A 16,667-nucleotide genomic window follows, 5' to 3' on the forward strand; every position below is an offset into this window, starting at 1 on the left:
ACTTTGATGGCTCTGGGAGTCATCCCAGATTACAGATTTAGGAACTGTGATAAGAGAGTCCTATGAACACTGCAAAAGCCAGCAACTGGCTGATCTTTTAACTACACAAGGATGGTTGAATCAGCTGCTCTTCGTGGAGCTGGGGGTTTAACCTGGACATAGTAATCGGTTGAATACGCAAACTGTTCACTTATCCTAAATTCCCCAACAAGACACTCCTGTTTATAGTTAATTTTGCTGTACAGCTTATGATTCTGGTATTTCCTCTATCATGGAACCATTTAGTGCTCCAGGCCTGGCCCCAAGCTCTTTTGCAAGAGGCTTGCTCTAGACATGAGTTTTAGGAGAAAAACATTTTGTCATCCAAAAATGGCAGCTCAAAGAGATTTAAATAATTACAAATTCATGTTAAACTCATTAAATTGTTTTGGATAATTCAAAAAATGGTACTTTGAAAGTTCCTCATAAATTATTTAGGGAGGAGGGTGTTGGAAAATAATTAATTTTAAACTTTCGCAGCATTATATTTAAAAGACAAAAAAAAGACTAAAAAGGACTCTCGCATTAAAAAGTAATTATGCTTTGTTGGACTCAAACCCACTTTTGTTGTTACTCCTTTTTTCTTGCAGTAGAAATAATAATGGCAACAAAAATGTTGGCTCTGTTCCCTCCTGTTTTGTTCTTTTTTCTAAATTTCTGCGGTTTATCCAGAAAACTAAAATTTCATTTTGAAGTGAACAATTCTGCTTTTTCAGAGAGCCACAATAAAAAGCTTGGTCTAAAAACAAAGAGCAAACTCAGTGGGTAAAAGTTTGGGAAAACAAAGGGGGGAAAAAAGTGGGTATAGAAATAACAAATTTCATAAATACTATATCAATTACATCTTCAATAAAAGATATCATGTGAATCCAGGAACATCAATATAATTCTGAATGATCCCTTGAGCCTCAGTTATGGCTCTCACAACCTCTTCCCTGTGATAATCCTTATTTTGATAAAACATCTCCATGGCTTTTTTGTCCCTGAAGTCTACTGAATGTTTTGGTTTGCTCCCCACAGAGTCATCAGAGTATCTGAAAATGGCTGAGGGACAGAAATTTCAATCTGATTGGCCAAACTGGAAGCTTGAAGTGAACATAAATATTTATATTTATCATAGAATCATACAATCACAGACTGGTTTGGGTTGGAAGGGATCTGAAAGATCATCCCATTCCAATGCCCCTTCCAAGCCATTCCATGATTCTATAATTCTGTGACAACACCACCATCTTCACAGGCCTTGAAGCATTGTCAAACCAAAGGGGAATCTGTCCCTACAGAATCATTAAAGCTGGAAAAGACCTCCAAGGTCATCAAGCCCATAAAGAATGAGTGAATGCCACCATGCCCACTAAACCATATCACAAAGAGCCACATCTTACTTTTCTTAATGATTCCAGGTATGGTGGCCTCACCCCTGTCCTGGGAAGCCTTTTTTAATGCCTGACCACCCTTTCTGGGAAGAAATTTTTCATAATATCTAACCTGAATTTTCCCTGATGCAACTTGAGAGTATTTCCCCCAACCTATCACTAATTTCCTGGGAGAAGAGGCCAATCCTTCTTTTCAGGGAGTTGTAGGGAGTCCCCCTGAGCCTTCTTTTCTCCAGATTAAGGAACCTCAGCTCCCACAGTTGCTCCTCATGGGATTTATATTACAGACCCTTCCCCAGCTCCTTTCCCTTCTGTGGACACACTCCAGCTCCTCCATGTCTTTTTCTTGCAGCGAGGAACTCAAAACTGAACATGGAAATCAAGGTTTGGCCTCATCAATGCCATCATCCCAGAACAGGAGGGATGATAATTGCTCTGGTCCTGCTAGCAGGAGATGAGTGGGAGAAGGAAAGTTGAGCTTTTTCTCCAATTTGTCTATCCTGGGAGCCCGCATTGCACTGTGAAAAATACTCAGGGCTGTAACTTTCCAGAAAGAGAAGGAGAGAAGGGAAGAAGACGACCATGCATTCACCTTATCATCAACTTGTGCCTTTCCAAATGTCAACGTCAAGAAAAAAAGGAACCATAGGTCAAAATGAGAAATGCAGAAGAATTTAACACACATTTGTGAAGGGAAGGGGAAAAAAAATCCCTATTCAGATTTGGGCAGGAAAAAGAAAACACAGCAATTTTGTCATAGCTTCAGAGGAAGGCAACATTTATCATATGCTGTTACCTCTGTTTCACAAGGAGATAAACCCTATGGAGTGAAGGTTGTACCCTCAGTGCACTTTAGATGGTGGGGATTCCTCTTATGCCTATGACTGTGTGCTAGGATGTGCTAAAAATGGTGGGAATCTGAATAAAATCCAGGTTTTGTATGCAAATTTATTCATTAATATGCAGGTGCTAAGTGGTAATAGTACTAGAGCAGTAGTGCTTGGATGTGATTCATAATTAGGGTGGAAAAGGTAAAATAAAAATCAGTGTTTGCATCTACACAACACATAAATCAACCCTGTAAGCAGCCAGCTAGAGCGGGATCCTTAGAGGAAAAGCCTTGCACATTTTGTTTAAAGATTAAAGTTCTTCTTGTGTTTAATCAGTTTTAGAGTGTGAAGGAAAACAGGATTAATTACAGTCCCTCCCATCAGTCTCCCATACCAGCAGAATTACAAACGATGCATCTCTACAGCAAAATGGCCACCATCAGCAGCAGGCACAGGGATTGCTAATTGTAATTAAAGAGTTTATTTGGAATCAGAGAGCTGAGTTTTAATCAGGATGAGAATGGAGCCTTGCTGTGGGAGCCTTCAGAAAGTGGTTACTGAGTAGAATGGGCCTTTTTTAAACAGAGAGGGGTCGTCAAACTTCTGGAGTGGGTTTTCAGCTTGATTATCTCCTCAGTGGGATGCAGATGAAAATCCTTGCAGGGCCAATTATTGGTATTGTTTTGCAGTTTTGTGGTGTTTTTATGGCATGTGCCCCTCAATGCTCTCAGAGGACTTTGCAAGGGCCAGGTAGAATTACCAATCATGGAATGGTTTGGGTTGGAAGGGATCTCAAAGATCATCTCATTTCACCCCTTGCCATGAACAGGGACACCTTCCACTGTCCCAGGCTGCTCCAAGCACTCTCCAGCTTGGCCTTAGACAATTCCAGGGATCCAAGAGCAGACACAACTTCTCTGGGCAACCTGTGCCAGGGTCTCAGCACCCTCACAGAGAAAAAAATTTTTTTACTATCCAATCTAGTGAGTCAAACACTAAAGAGGCTAAAGATGTGGGGTGAAATGATACTGCAAGGAGACAGAGTGGCACTGGTGGGCACAGAGCTGCACAGCACAATTCACTACATCCTGCCTGGAGAGGAATCACACAGATTGGGACTACCGTGACCTCAGCCTCAGCTGCAGATCTCAGTGAAAGTCACGTCTCATGGCTCAGATTTCTGCATGACTTTGCAAATACTCCCTCCGGCATAGGCACTTACCAGCTTCTGAGTAGAACTGTGTCCATTCAAACTCTGACTTGGGGAAAACAGAGACGGGTGGCTCCAGGTGCAGGACACCTCCATCCAAATCCTTGAAAAGGGCTTTCCTTGAGCCTTTACATTTCTTTTCAGGGAGCATGGTGTCTTTAGAGGTTTGTACACTGGTTAGTAGGAAAAGTAACATTATTATTATTAGTGGCTTGGAACAGGCAGAAAAGCCTATAAATTTCTATGTAAGCCATTAACTGCTGGCTGCCACAGAGGAAGGTACCCGTGACAGGACAGGGGTGTTGAGAGAAACTCCTCTCACTGAGACAAATATAAGAGTTGAGATTAATAATTTCCTAAGCAAGGATCTATACTGAATATAGAAGGAGGTCAGTGTGTTTAAATAACATGCCAAATTTCTGAAATACTAACATGTAGTGAGCTGAATTGCAGATTGACTATAGATTTAACACAGCTTAAAAGAATTGGTGAACTGAGCATCTCACACCCATGGCAGAATTCAATACAATAAAAAGACTTGTACTCCAGCAAAGTCCTTGGAGATATTTTCAGATTACTACATATTAAACCTTGAAGAAAATGCAGAATTATTTGGTCTCAGGCTGAGAAAAACCAATTTCTGGTACCTTGAATGGGGCAAACAGGTATAGGCAGAGATTTGCAGTAAGGGCAGAGGAACAAAAATGCCAATTCCCTCAGTCAGCCAAGCTCAAAAGAGGCAGAGAACAAAGACTCCTCTGATCCTGACAGTTCAGTTCTTGACCATCTCTCAGCACATCCAGCATTTCTGCTGCTTAGGTCTACCAGTAGGACAAGCAAAGTTCTTCATGGATTTGCTATATTCTCTGATGTTTCTATTTCCTTTCTTGCTCCAAGGCAATGCTCATCTTCTCTTTGACAGGACAAATCCATCGAGATTTCCCTTCAGGATGCTGAAGCAGAACAATGCAGCCACATCCTGGATCAAGCTCAACAGCTGCAAAGGTGGATTAAATAAATGCATGCAGATCTTGCATGAGGAGCACTGGGAGATGTAACCACCCTCAGAGGCTCAGCAGCCTCCCAAGGAAGCATTCAGTGACCCATGTGCATTCCTCACATTTGAAAACCACCAGCTCTTGCAGTAGACTGGGCATTCAGCAGCTCACTACCAGTGGAATATTGTGGGATGGATACAAGAGTGAAACATAATGGGAGGTGACAAGCTGGACAGGGCTCAGAAATCTACACGCAAACTAATGCCCAGAGCAAAAAGCAAAAATATAGAATAAAATAAGAAATTCTGGCAGAAGGCTGGAGGGGCTCTAAACATAGCAGTGCGGGACACCTCCAATTATTTTTGACTGGCAAGTGGAGTCCATGCTGGAATTATTTTTTTTTTGCTACTTCAAGGCTTTCCTGACATAGCCTCTGCATCATGTTCAGTGACTGCAATAAATAAACAGGCATGTGGTTTCCATTGGATGTGCTATGTCTAAACCACTGCAACCAGCAGTGACTTAAGGTTACAGATGAAGTTCTCCCCTCCCTCCTCAACACTCACAGATGATATTCTCCCTGGGCAGGAGCAGTTCTGGCAATCATTTGACATCTCACAGCCTGCCTGGTACTGATCAACATTTCTGATGTGATCTCGCAGGCACAAATCAAGCCACGCTTCCCCGACCAAAAGGACATTCCCTGTCTCAGGGTTTTTTTCCTGGAGGTCCTGACATTTTCTGAAGCCTGAGGCTGAGAAGTCAGAGATGCTCAGGATGGGGGTTTAGGAAATGGGATATGTGAGGTTTGTTTTGCTACACAAATGTCAGGAAAAGAAGAAATCCAAGAGGATTCATCAGGAGATGCACCTTGATGGATTCAAAACTCAAATTGTAAAAGATTGCCCTAAACTAAATTTGGTTGTGCTTTTCCATTTCCTTTTTTTTCCCCCTGCATTTGAGTTTTTCTGTACATGTTTGTTTGATGTCAGAGCTTGCTCATTTTTGTCAGACAGGTGCAGTACAAAAGCAGACATGAGGGGAGGATAGTTCCAAAGCTGTAGGTGTTTGGGTTTTTTGGTTTTTTTTTTTGGAAAAAAAGATAGTTCAGAATGAAGCATTTTACCTCTTCGGATGAAAGTAGAACATGTCCCTCTCACTGACATGTAACATTCTTGAAGTCTCTGCTGTGATGAGAGGCATGATGCCTAAATGATCAGAATTTGACATGATACAGACATCCCTGTCTTCACTGTAGCAGCTCTGTGTAAAACCAGTAAAGGTGACTTCTGCCAGGGATTAAGAGAAGATCAAACAAGGAAAAATGGTTAAAAGAGTGCCATAACTAGAGATAAAAAGTTGTTTTTTTCATGTGATGTTTTCCATATTAACATGCCCCCCATATATATCTGTGCACATTATTTTTAAATCAGACTAATATCATTGTTCATAGATCTTCATGTGGCTTTAGAATGCTCTGTAGCTAAGTTATATCCTGAGTTGATACAAACCAAATTATGCCATAGGAAATGAAATCAAAGAAATAGTAACTGAAAGAGAAATCAAAAAGCAAGGGTATGTAATACATTTTCATTTGAATAAGTAAGAATCAGTTAAATAACAACCTGCCTTGGATGATTTTTCTGCTTGCCAGAGATTAATATAAAACAAGCAGGGTGTGATGACACATACTTGGCTCTGGCACTCAACTCTTATGCAGCTCCAAAATCCATATTGTGCCATGAATTTTTTGTGAGTCTATTTGTATTCCTCTATCTCTCTTACTCCTCAGTAAAAAGGGGATAATCAATTTTCTTGAAAGCGTAAGTAGCAGTGAGGAGTAAAGACATGAAAAGCAGTGAGGTATTTAGATGCCACCATTGCAACCAGCCATCAGGGTTCTGCTGTATTCAAACATTGCTCTGGGGACTGAAAAATTCATTTGAAAAAAAGATCCAGGATACATAACCAGACTTCTATTCCTCTTGTGCAAGATCTTATATCAATAAAGGTCATAACTGCTTCTGTGAGTTGTAGTACTTATGTTCTGTGACAATTCTATCCAAAGTGTGATATTCACTTCTCAGATTTGGGATCTTTATTTAGGTGGAGGCAACTGTGTGTCAGAGAGATGAATCAATTGGAAAAGTAACACAGAGGGAAGGTATGTGTGAGGTGGAATCTACACACTAGCAGGAGACATAATTGTCATGGAATCAGAGAATCCAAGAATGATTTGGGTTGGAAGGGACCTTGAATATCATCTCATTCCACTCCTCTGCTATGGGCAGGGACATCTTCCACTATCCCAGGCTGCTTCAAGCCCCATCCAACCCAACCCTGAATACCTCCAGGGATGGGGCAGCCACAGCTTCTAGGGGCAACAATTATCCTGCAGTAGATTCAGGAAGTGAAAATTATCAAATAATATTTTTTCTCAATTAAACTGTATCAAGTTGTAGAAGAATTGTGCTATCAATTTCACTGAGACTGATTTCTCTAATAGTCCATCCGTGGGAGGCTAAAACTTCAATTGGAAATAATGAAATGAGTAAAGAAAAGTAATGACACAACAGTCTGGCCAGTGGAGGCAGAAGACCAACCTTTCAGCTTCATGATTCCCAGGGCTTTTGGACAATCCCCAGTTTTGTGCCAGGTTTGCTCTGGCCTTTGGCTGGGAGTGGTGCTAAACGTGGGCCATAAAATCCCAACACGACCTCTTAGAGGGTAACGTGGGGGTCGGTCCTGGGCTGTTGGATGAGCTGAGTGAGGCTGGATCCTGTCTCTGAGGCAGTCAAAAGTCGAGCTTGTTGCAATAATGATGGAGTTTTTAAGTTCTATGAATTTTTTCCCTGTGTAGCATTGATCTGTGTTGGCACAGTGCACCATGGCCAGGAGTCCCACGGTGTTGTCCACCAGCACCACGTTTTCCACAATAACGCTGCCTCCAAGGTGGAGCATGACACCATAGTCGTAATTCTTATAGGATAGAAAGCCTGTGATTCTAGTGCAGGTCTGAAATCCATCTTCCTGGTACAGGTGAACGCCATGGAGACTCGAATGGGCCACGTTTTCACTGTAATATTCTCCAGCTAGTGAACACTCCTGGCCCCTGACATGGAAGCCAATCCTCTCGGATCCTGCCACAGCATTGCCACGAAGGGAGACACCGGTGGCCAGGTTCACCTTGATGCCAGCAACCCAGCTTAATGAACCTGCTGGCTGCCTGCTCAGAATAACAAGGCACCTGATGAGGGAGTGATTTTTCCCTTCCAAATCAATGCCAGGTCCAGTGGTGTTGAACACCACATTATTGTGCAACAAGATCCCACTGCTCTCGACTGCTTTAATGCCAGCTCCACAGCTGCCACTAATGCTGGATGATACCACTGAGGACCCCTGGGATACGTTCCTGAATTCAATGGCAGAAAGCTGAGGAGGCCCAAAATTCAAAAATTGAACATTTAAGAGTTGAAGGCCACCTGCAATGAGATAAATGGAATGAAATAAAAACTTAAATTACATAAGAATCGGTAATGACAACCACGCTAACAACAGTCAGACATATAACATCAGGTACTTTGTCAGTGTATTGTTGTGATGGGTATTTCTAATAAATATATACAAACACACAGTAAAACCTTACAAATAGCACAGCAGCCCTTCCTAAAATATCTTCCATATGATTTATGGATCCATTTATGAATTTTTAGTGGTGCTCATGTTTCATACCTGCCGACAATCAGTTGGTTCTGACTTTAATAGCAAATGTGAATGGATTCGCATGTTGCTGCACCTCTTTCTTGGACAAAACCAGTGTGCTTGATGAGGACAGGTGAATCTCAACTACCTTTAAACTCCATCCCACTGGAGTCTGTGAAATGTCCCACCAGCATCCTCCCAGCACAAGCCACATCCGACTGGATCTGCACGTTCCGTGTGAGGACCCCAACCTCTGCAGCCAAAGGGATCCTTCTGCCATCTTCTGTCTCATGGGGACACCCTGGGGAGTTGCAAGAAAGCAAATGTGATAAGTGTCTATCATACCTATTAGCCAGTACTTTGAGGGACATAAATCTTGACAGCTCCTCTGCAGAATCTGCGCTGACATTCAGGTGTGTTTCACCCCCAGCACAAACTGCGTGCGTCGACACAAAACCAGAAAGGCCACCTGCCCATCAAATATTCACTGTGTGCTTATATTTTACCAAGATATCTTGTTTTTAGGACAAGGAGGTGCTAAACCTTTCCCCTGAGGTGTGCAGGTGCCAAAGCAATGAACAGGTTCACACTTCATTTTTTCCAAGCTCTGCATGCTGGAGTTACTCTTCAGCACACTGCAGAGTTGATCTCCTTGAATTTTCCTCAGGATCAGACTAATGTCAATGCCAAAACCCTCTTTGCTACGATGTCTGGCTTGTGTGTGCTTTCTAAAAGGATTTTAAAACATTTATTTCAATGCCTCTCTGAAGGAGACTTCTTCTCAAGTTTATGCAGCTGTCTAGTTTGGATAATCTCAGGTGATTTTAGACACATGCAGATGTAATTTAGTTATCCAGACTGGCTTTATGCATGGTGGAGAGCAGTAGGCAAATCTCAAGTGCAATTTCTTGTGTATTTTATAAACCTGCTTTAGGGGCAGATAAAATACAAGTGAGAAGCATGTATTGTATGTATTTTTCTGCTTTAATTTTCCAGGGAGCTAAGAGAGACTGGCTCATGTGTGAACATTTCCTGCAAGTATCTACATTTGCCAAGGTGAAACTCAGTATTTACCCATTAATTTTTCCATCAGTACTTTTTTTTTTCAGCTGTATCTAACAACTGCTGCATTACTCAAATTCCCCTCATGATACATTTGTTATCTACATCGGCTAAACAGAAAGCCCTAAAATGCATAAACTACTGGAAATAAAGTCTAGATGTTCTATGCTTTGAACTGCACATTTTGTTTGAAAAATGCAATTGTCATAAAAAGCTGTACCATGGAGGCTACTGTTGATTAACACTGTGGATAATTGCAGAACAGAGCTCAGTTCTAAGTGAAGCTTTGATTACTGACTCAGGCATTTAAACATTCACCATTTAAAACACTATATTTCTGGATCTTTTTATCCATTACACTAATTTCTGGGCCTACTGGCTGGAATAAAGATCAAATTTAAAAAACATTGATGTGCACAAGAAAAATCCTTGGTTTGAAGGTTCAGAATTTGACCTGTTAATAAAATTCTTTTTGTTTTGTTAAATAGATGGTAATAAATTTACTTTATAGGTTGAAATAAAAGTAAGTATGTATTAGCACTGCATCCCTTTTTCCACAAAAATATTGATCCATGCAGTCTACACATAAAATAGATATATGCAGATTTTATGTTTATTTAGATATTAGTTTATAAATACTTTTTTTTGCCATGGAATTGATAAAATTTTGTATTTTAAACTTTATGAATATGATTATTTTGAAATTTGAAAAAACGGTGGGGTTTAATTCTTTTCCAGGTTTTTGACATACCATAGAAATTGTTCAAAGGGCCTAAAATCCTACATTTCTTTTTTTCCTTTAGGAGAGGAAAAATTGCTTTCTCTGTCTGTGAACCAGCTCAACTTGAAACACCAGAAAGTTTTCCCAAACAATTCAGCAGTGAATTGATTATATTCACAGAAATTCATGTTAGAATCAGCAAGCTAAAAAAGTATATGGAGAAAGAAATGAAGATACCACAAGGAAGTAGAATTGATCCTGTTGAGATATGAAATGGAAAGTCAATACTTCAGAAGAAAACTCTCAAAAAAAAGGAAAGAAACCTTCCTTACCAATGTGCCTGTGCAGAAGATGTTGATGAATTCTTATATTATGACCATGGACTTCTTTAAGTGTAACTACTTCAGCTTGGTGGGCTTCATAGGAGGAAGAGCTGATCACAATATCCCCACCTTGATCCCAATCTACTTCATCCTCCACAAAAATCCTGTAACACCATGATATAAACTTAATGTCATTACACTTACAAGAGTTAGGTTCACAAATTTCATTAAAAATGAACAGTTCTGCTCAGGGAGATCTGAAAAGAAAAAAAAAAAAAGAAAAAAGAAAAAAAGTCCACAGGCTATGCTGTAGGAAAAGCCCCTTTAGGGCTTTCTGCAAAAACAGATGTCTGAAATATGTGGGAGGAAATTAATCCTGAAGCATCTACTTCACACCATTGATTAACAACATATACAGTTCCAGTACAGCATTTCAGAGCTCAAGCTGCCTCCAAAAGACATTTCAGACCATTTTTCGTGCCAGGAATATTCTGCAGAGCTGAAAGTCAGCTTTGGATTTAGACAATAACCATGTGCAGGGTCGTGTGGCTCTCTGCACTTGGCATCTGAACTTCCACCAGAGTTTCGTGGTGCAGTCAGTAGTGGGTGAAAAAAATTCAGTTCTCTGAATTGGGCACTTTGAGCAGGATTTGATTCCCTGGACAAGAGCACCTCCTGCTATGTGAGATATCCCAGGGTATCTAAAATATCAGCTGGCAGATGTGATAGGAGACAGGACTGGTTCCTGAAGCATTCCTGGAGACAAATGTGCAGACATGGAAGAACCCCAAAAAAAATCTCAAAAGAGCCTAAAGACACCTCAAATGGGCCTAAACCATCTGTTTAGGAACCTGAATCCTGCCCTTGGGAGCTGAATACCCTCTAGGCACCAGCACTTAAAACTCTGCTGACTATTGAACATTGCACAGAGTTCTGCATTTATTTGTTTTAATCTTGAACTGAAGATCCCCTTTTACAGTCAAAGTTGTATTTGTAGTTTGGGGGACTTTTAGCTTTACAAAAGGAACATAGAAGTGCTTAGTGACAGCAAAATGCATAAGGATCAGTGTTCATCTCTATTTGATGAACACCTTGTCCTGTTACAGGGCGACTGATGCTGGCCGGGTGATGATCCAAACTCCTCAGGGAATTATTGAGGAAAAAGGGACTGAGTGAATTCAGACAATGCCTCACATGCAGGATAGAGTGACAGAAGGGCAGAGAGAAAGGTCCTAAACCAAAAGGGATGTTGTCAAGTTTTTCCAGAGTCTCTTTCCCCAGTATTTTTACTCATCCCCAGATGAGTAGCTTCCTGATGAGCACTTAGTATAAAATACCTGTGAATATTCAGTAGAGAAATCCACCAAAAACTTATTAATCTATAAATTCTTTTTTTTTTTTTTTTATTGTGGAATCACTGCATATCTTTTGAAATGGCAGGAAAGTCCTTTCTGAACTGATGAGCTGATTCATACTGGAAAATTATATAGAGCAGCTCCTCTCCTTCAATAAAATTCACTTCCTTCAGCTTTTATTTTCCTTCAGTTTTCATATTCCAGCACTGCTTTACCTATTTCCTGTATCCAACCACATGAACTCTTAGCTGGCTATTGGTAGATTTTTAATGAAAAATAGGGTATTGTTTTTGGTTGGTTTTTTTTCCTTTCTTTTAACAACTAAAACAACTCTTTGTGCTATATTTAATGTGCATGCATTAACTCCAAACACTTGTATCTTAGCACCTCATGATATTTCACATAAAATATCTGGGCAGCAACCCAGATCTAGCCTGGATCCATTTCATCCAAGTATTTAACTGGCATACTTCAGTCAGAATCTGCTTACTCTGATCTCCCATCTCAGTCAGGGAAGGAGAAGAATTTCCAGAGGGTGATTCTGAAGTTGCAGGGTTTGGATTAGGATCAGCTACACAGCAATTCCTAAACAATTAATCTGCACTGAACGCACAGCTCTGAGAGAGCTCACAACAGATGAGCTCTGCTGGTGAGGTCTTTGTGCTTTCACTGCTTATCTTCACAATCATTTCCCTAAATGCTGATACCTCTGCCCTGATGGGAACCTTTCAGGCTTTGTTAGGCCTGGCTGAAAGGCAGAAACAAGGAAGGAGACAAGGAAACAAGGAAGGAAACAAGGAAGGAAAGAAGGAAAAAAGGAAGGAAACAAGGAAGGAAGGAAACAAGGAAGGAAGGAAACAAGGAAACAAGGAAGGAAACAAGGAAACAAGCAAGGAAACAAGCAAGCAAGGAAGGAAGGAAGGAAGGAAGGAAGGAATTCACAGATTGATTCATCCTTGGAATTTAGGTTTCTTTAGAATTAAAGTTAATCTGAGTTGGAAGTGACCTTAAAAATCATCAGTTTCCCCATCATGGTGCAATTTTCTGTTACCTAGGTTGTTTTATTCTATCTAGACAGAATTCAAACAGAACCAATCACAAGAGAAAGAATAATGCCACTCACAGGAATATTAAATACACGCCATAGCAACAGGAGCCAAAATTTAATATTTGAAAGCATATTTAGCCAAAATACCACCTTTCATTGCCAGGAGCAACATTAGTTCCCAGATGTGTCCAAGGCATCTTAGGATAAGCACTATAAATTTGCACCTGTCCATAAACTCCTGGGGAAAAAAAAAAGAAAGAACAGAAGGAGGATTTCAAAGGTTAAAGAAAAAGAGACTTGAGAAAAACTGAAGCAATAACTAAGTATATGAAAATCTTTATATTTATTAAAGTATGTTTCTATATTTTCTGAGAAGTGTAAGAACAGCACAAAGACTTTACTCAAAATACAAAGTGAAGGAGCAATAAGTCCTCAATAAAGTAAAATGATCATTGCATGTACAGGCAAGAGAGGAGATTTTACTACAGAAGTCTCATTGACACAAATTAGATTTGAAGGAATTGCAGACAATGATATCTACCATTAAAAAAAAATTCTAAGTAAACAAATTAGGTAAAAAACTCCAGGAATAAAAAGTACAAAAAATTATGTGGCTATTATTAATCTTTCTGGACAATGAACATTTTTTTCCCCCTCTGGAAAAGGGATCCAAAACCAGAGGACAAATCCAAAATACAGAAACTTTTCATAGAAATTATATATCCCATAAGATTAAATGTTAGCTGTAAAATTTGTGTACCTTTGTTTGAAGTTTATCTGTACCAAAGAGTAACAGTCTCAACAGTGGTAGATTTGGATATTACCAAAAATTATTTTCCTGTGAAAAGTGTAATTCATGTTTCATACCAATACTCCCTGGGTGCACATTTATATCCTCCAGACGATCACAGAAAATCCCTTCAGAAGCCCGAAGAAGGAACAGCAGCTTTAAATCCCTTTCTAGGGGATATTGCAAAGAACCTGCAATAAAGACAAAACAGCATCAAACCCATGACAAAAGTATCCATGGCTTCTGTGGTGCTAAAAACAGGAGGGAAACTAGGGGGGCAATATGTGTGAATCTGATTTTAAAGAAATACCTAAATGGCTGAATTAATATTTCCTTTCTCAACCAGTTTTTGCCTTTTTGCTTCTTCACCAGTTGAAAGGTAAGCGTGCACCAAGGATGGGAAAAATGGAAAGAAGACTGAGGGGGAAAAATTAGGGAAAAAGAAAGTGCCCAAGAAGTTTTGGGGATAACTGCACAGTAAACTGTATTCCAACTTTGCCTTCATTTATTTCACCAAGGGTAGTTTACAGTTTCAGAGGAAAATGGCCCAGCACTAAACAGATACTAAGGAGGAAAAAGTAGTACAGTTTTTGCCCTGGAGAAATGTATGCAGAGTCCAGTAAAGGAGTTCAGCATTCCTTTAAAATTAGAGATTAAATCAATTATGCAACAGAAAACTGCAGCAGATGTACAACTAAAATATATATATATATATATATGTATCTGTACAAAATTAGCTGGCCTGTCATGTTCTTTTAATATTTAAAAATTACTCGTTTGGAAAAGAGAGCTGAATTTGTATCCTAAAGAAACACTTTGCTTTAAGAGCCATTTTTTTATTTAAGTGAAATCAATAAAACAATAAATTGTTCCCCACCAGCATCTGACTGATAACTGAGGATATTTAAATTCTCTGTACAATTTTTTACTGGGTAACAGGCAAACAGTACAAGACTTGCATGTTCCCCATCTAATATCTCACACTAGTGAGCATGTATATTCTCTGGGGACATGGATGCAATTATATTCCAGTGTCCACCGTCCACCCAATCCAGGTTTGATTTCCTTGTTTAAACTCACAAAACTGTGCTTTGAACAGAGGAAAAGCAGGAATTAGGTTGTTTCCAAATATGCTTTCACAATTTCTCATGTTTTTTACACCTGGTTACAAAGCATTTACTATTATAGTTAAGTCAGTTAAAACCATCTCATATACCCAATTCTCAGCTCAGTTTTAAAACAATTTTTAAGTAGGCTTCCAGACTTAACAATCATTTACAAAGGATTGGATATGGGGATTTTAAAGGATGAATTGGAAGTTCTCCTTCCATTAAAATATTTACATCTACATTTAGCTAAAAGTCATAACTTTTAGTCCAAAAAAGCACAACATTAAAAAATGATACCCTTGTTAAAAAAAAGAAAGCCAAAACCATACAAATAAAAGATACGGTCAGAGTGAAAAACAAAGATCATAATAAAACTATTTATAATGGAAAATAAAATAAAATTAAAAAGGGAAGATAATATTCACAGAAATTCTCCAGTGGCTGGATCTGTAATTGGTAAATTACACAAAAGAACACAGTAGTCATCAATCAGTAGAAAAATTCTGCTTCTTTTAAGAATATTTAGAAGAAAAATAGGCTTAATACTTGCTTGTTGCTATCAGTAGTTCCATGAGTTTAAATCAATGGATGTTAATAACTTGAATGCAAGTGCTAGCAGAGAGTTTTACAGGAAACCCATTGGACTATTAAGGTGGACTCTTCAATAATTTTGGAATCACTCATGATGTCTGAGAGTCCTTGAAAAAAGCTAATATTGTGCCAATATTTCAAAGAAAGATAAAAGTAAGAGCCCCAGGTAATTACAGGCCTGTCAACTTGACACTGATTCTGGGGGAAAAATAAATAAAAATGGAATGTCCAACTCTGAACACAATTAATAAATCATTAAAGGTGGATGATATAATTAATGCCAATCAACCTGCTTTTATAGAAAAAAAGGTCTTGTGAAACTTCCTTGTTATCATCTCCTAATGAGATTACAGGTCTAGTTGATAAAGATAATAGCTTTGATATTGTATAATTGGCTTCTCCAAGGCACTTTGCTTAGTAGCACAAAACTTTGTGATTAACAAACTACACAAGTGCAGCAGGAACATGGCACACACTAATTTACAGCCTGAGTGACTGGAATGGGGACATGGACTCAACCAGGTCTGGTCTTGCAAACCCTGTGGCATTCCATGTTTTATTAGGGACCCAAATTTGTGTGAGGATGCTGAAAGTAAGCAGATAAACTGACACAGCTGGAGAGAACAATTGCAAGGATGCTCTAGGAAAGTCAGCAGGAATTTAGAAGTGAAGAATTAGGAAAAAAATGAAGAATTCTCTAGGGGACCCTGCTTGAGCAAGGTGGTTGGATTAGATGATCTTCAGTGATCCATTCCAACTTTATCCATTCTGTGATTCTCTAATATTGAACATAATAAAGCAAGAGGTCTTGAAAAGGTAAGAATCCCTCTGGGAATGAATGGGGAAGAATGAAAAACAAAGGGAAAAGCTGAGTAAGGTCTCAGATACACACTTTGGCTAAGTCTAAATAGATTCCAGCAGAATGGCCTATGAAAATGAAGATGGGGAAGCAGCAGCTACTTCAGCTTACTCATAAGGGGGCTCCGAAGTAGTTGATTCACACAAGTCACAGAGCTGGGTAAATTTCAGAACCTCATGAAGTAAGTGGCAATGAAACCACAGATCTAGTAATAATTTTGTTGGATACTGCAACTTGCCACAAATAACAGGAATAATGATTTCTGCAACACATAAGGGAAGAATCTGGGCTTTAAGTGCCCATCTTTAGACTTTGGTTGTGAAAACTTCAGCTTTCTTGTCCCACTTTTCTGTGGTGAGAAAAGCCTACATAAGACCACACCAAGCTGCCCAATTCCCCATCCTGCATGAGACAAGTGGAAATGGATTGCCTTTCATGCTTCTGCTCCAGCTGGAAGCCCTGGAAATTTGATGAGCAACCTGATTGATCATAAAGTGAAATATTAATATGCTGCTGGCAGAGAACCAGGAAAAGGGATGCTTGCAACCTGGAAATTATCAAAAGATGGAAATGTCTGGTGAGATGTGCAGAAAAGGTCAGGAGCCACTAAAGACAGAGGCAGGACTCCCTCAAACACGTGTTCTTCCAATTCCA

General features: G+C 39.5%; 1 protein-coding gene across 1 annotated transcript in view; it reads right to left on the reverse strand.

The window, feature by feature from the left end:
• The window catches only part of PKHD1 (PKHD1 ciliary IPT domain containing fibrocystin/polyductin), a 238,581-nt gene that overhangs the window by 65,424 nt on the left and 156,490 nt on the right, over positions 1-16,667 (reverse strand). Inside the window, exons 52-58 of the mRNA XM_064707121.1 lie at positions 13,532-13,645; positions 12,815-12,902; positions 10,271-10,425; positions 8,304-8,456; positions 7,057-7,935; positions 5,580-5,742; positions 3,468-3,628 (exon numbers count right to left, since the gene is read on the reverse strand). Of these exons, the coding sequence (XP_064563191.1) occupies positions 3,468-3,628; positions 5,580-5,742; positions 7,057-7,935; positions 8,304-8,456; positions 10,271-10,425; positions 12,815-12,902; positions 13,532-13,645 (1,713 nt within the window). The remainder of the gene's footprint in view (positions 1-3,467; positions 3,629-5,579; positions 5,743-7,056; positions 7,936-8,303; positions 8,457-10,270; positions 10,426-12,814; positions 12,903-13,531; positions 13,646-16,667) is intronic.

This window comes from Zonotrichia leucophrys, chromosome 3 (assembly GCF_028769735.1).
Source record: "Zonotrichia leucophrys gambelii isolate GWCS_2022_RI chromosome 3, RI_Zleu_2.0, whole genome shotgun sequence".
In the NCBI taxonomy this organism is placed as follows: domain Eukaryota; kingdom Metazoa; phylum Chordata; class Aves; order Passeriformes; family Passerellidae; genus Zonotrichia; species Zonotrichia leucophrys.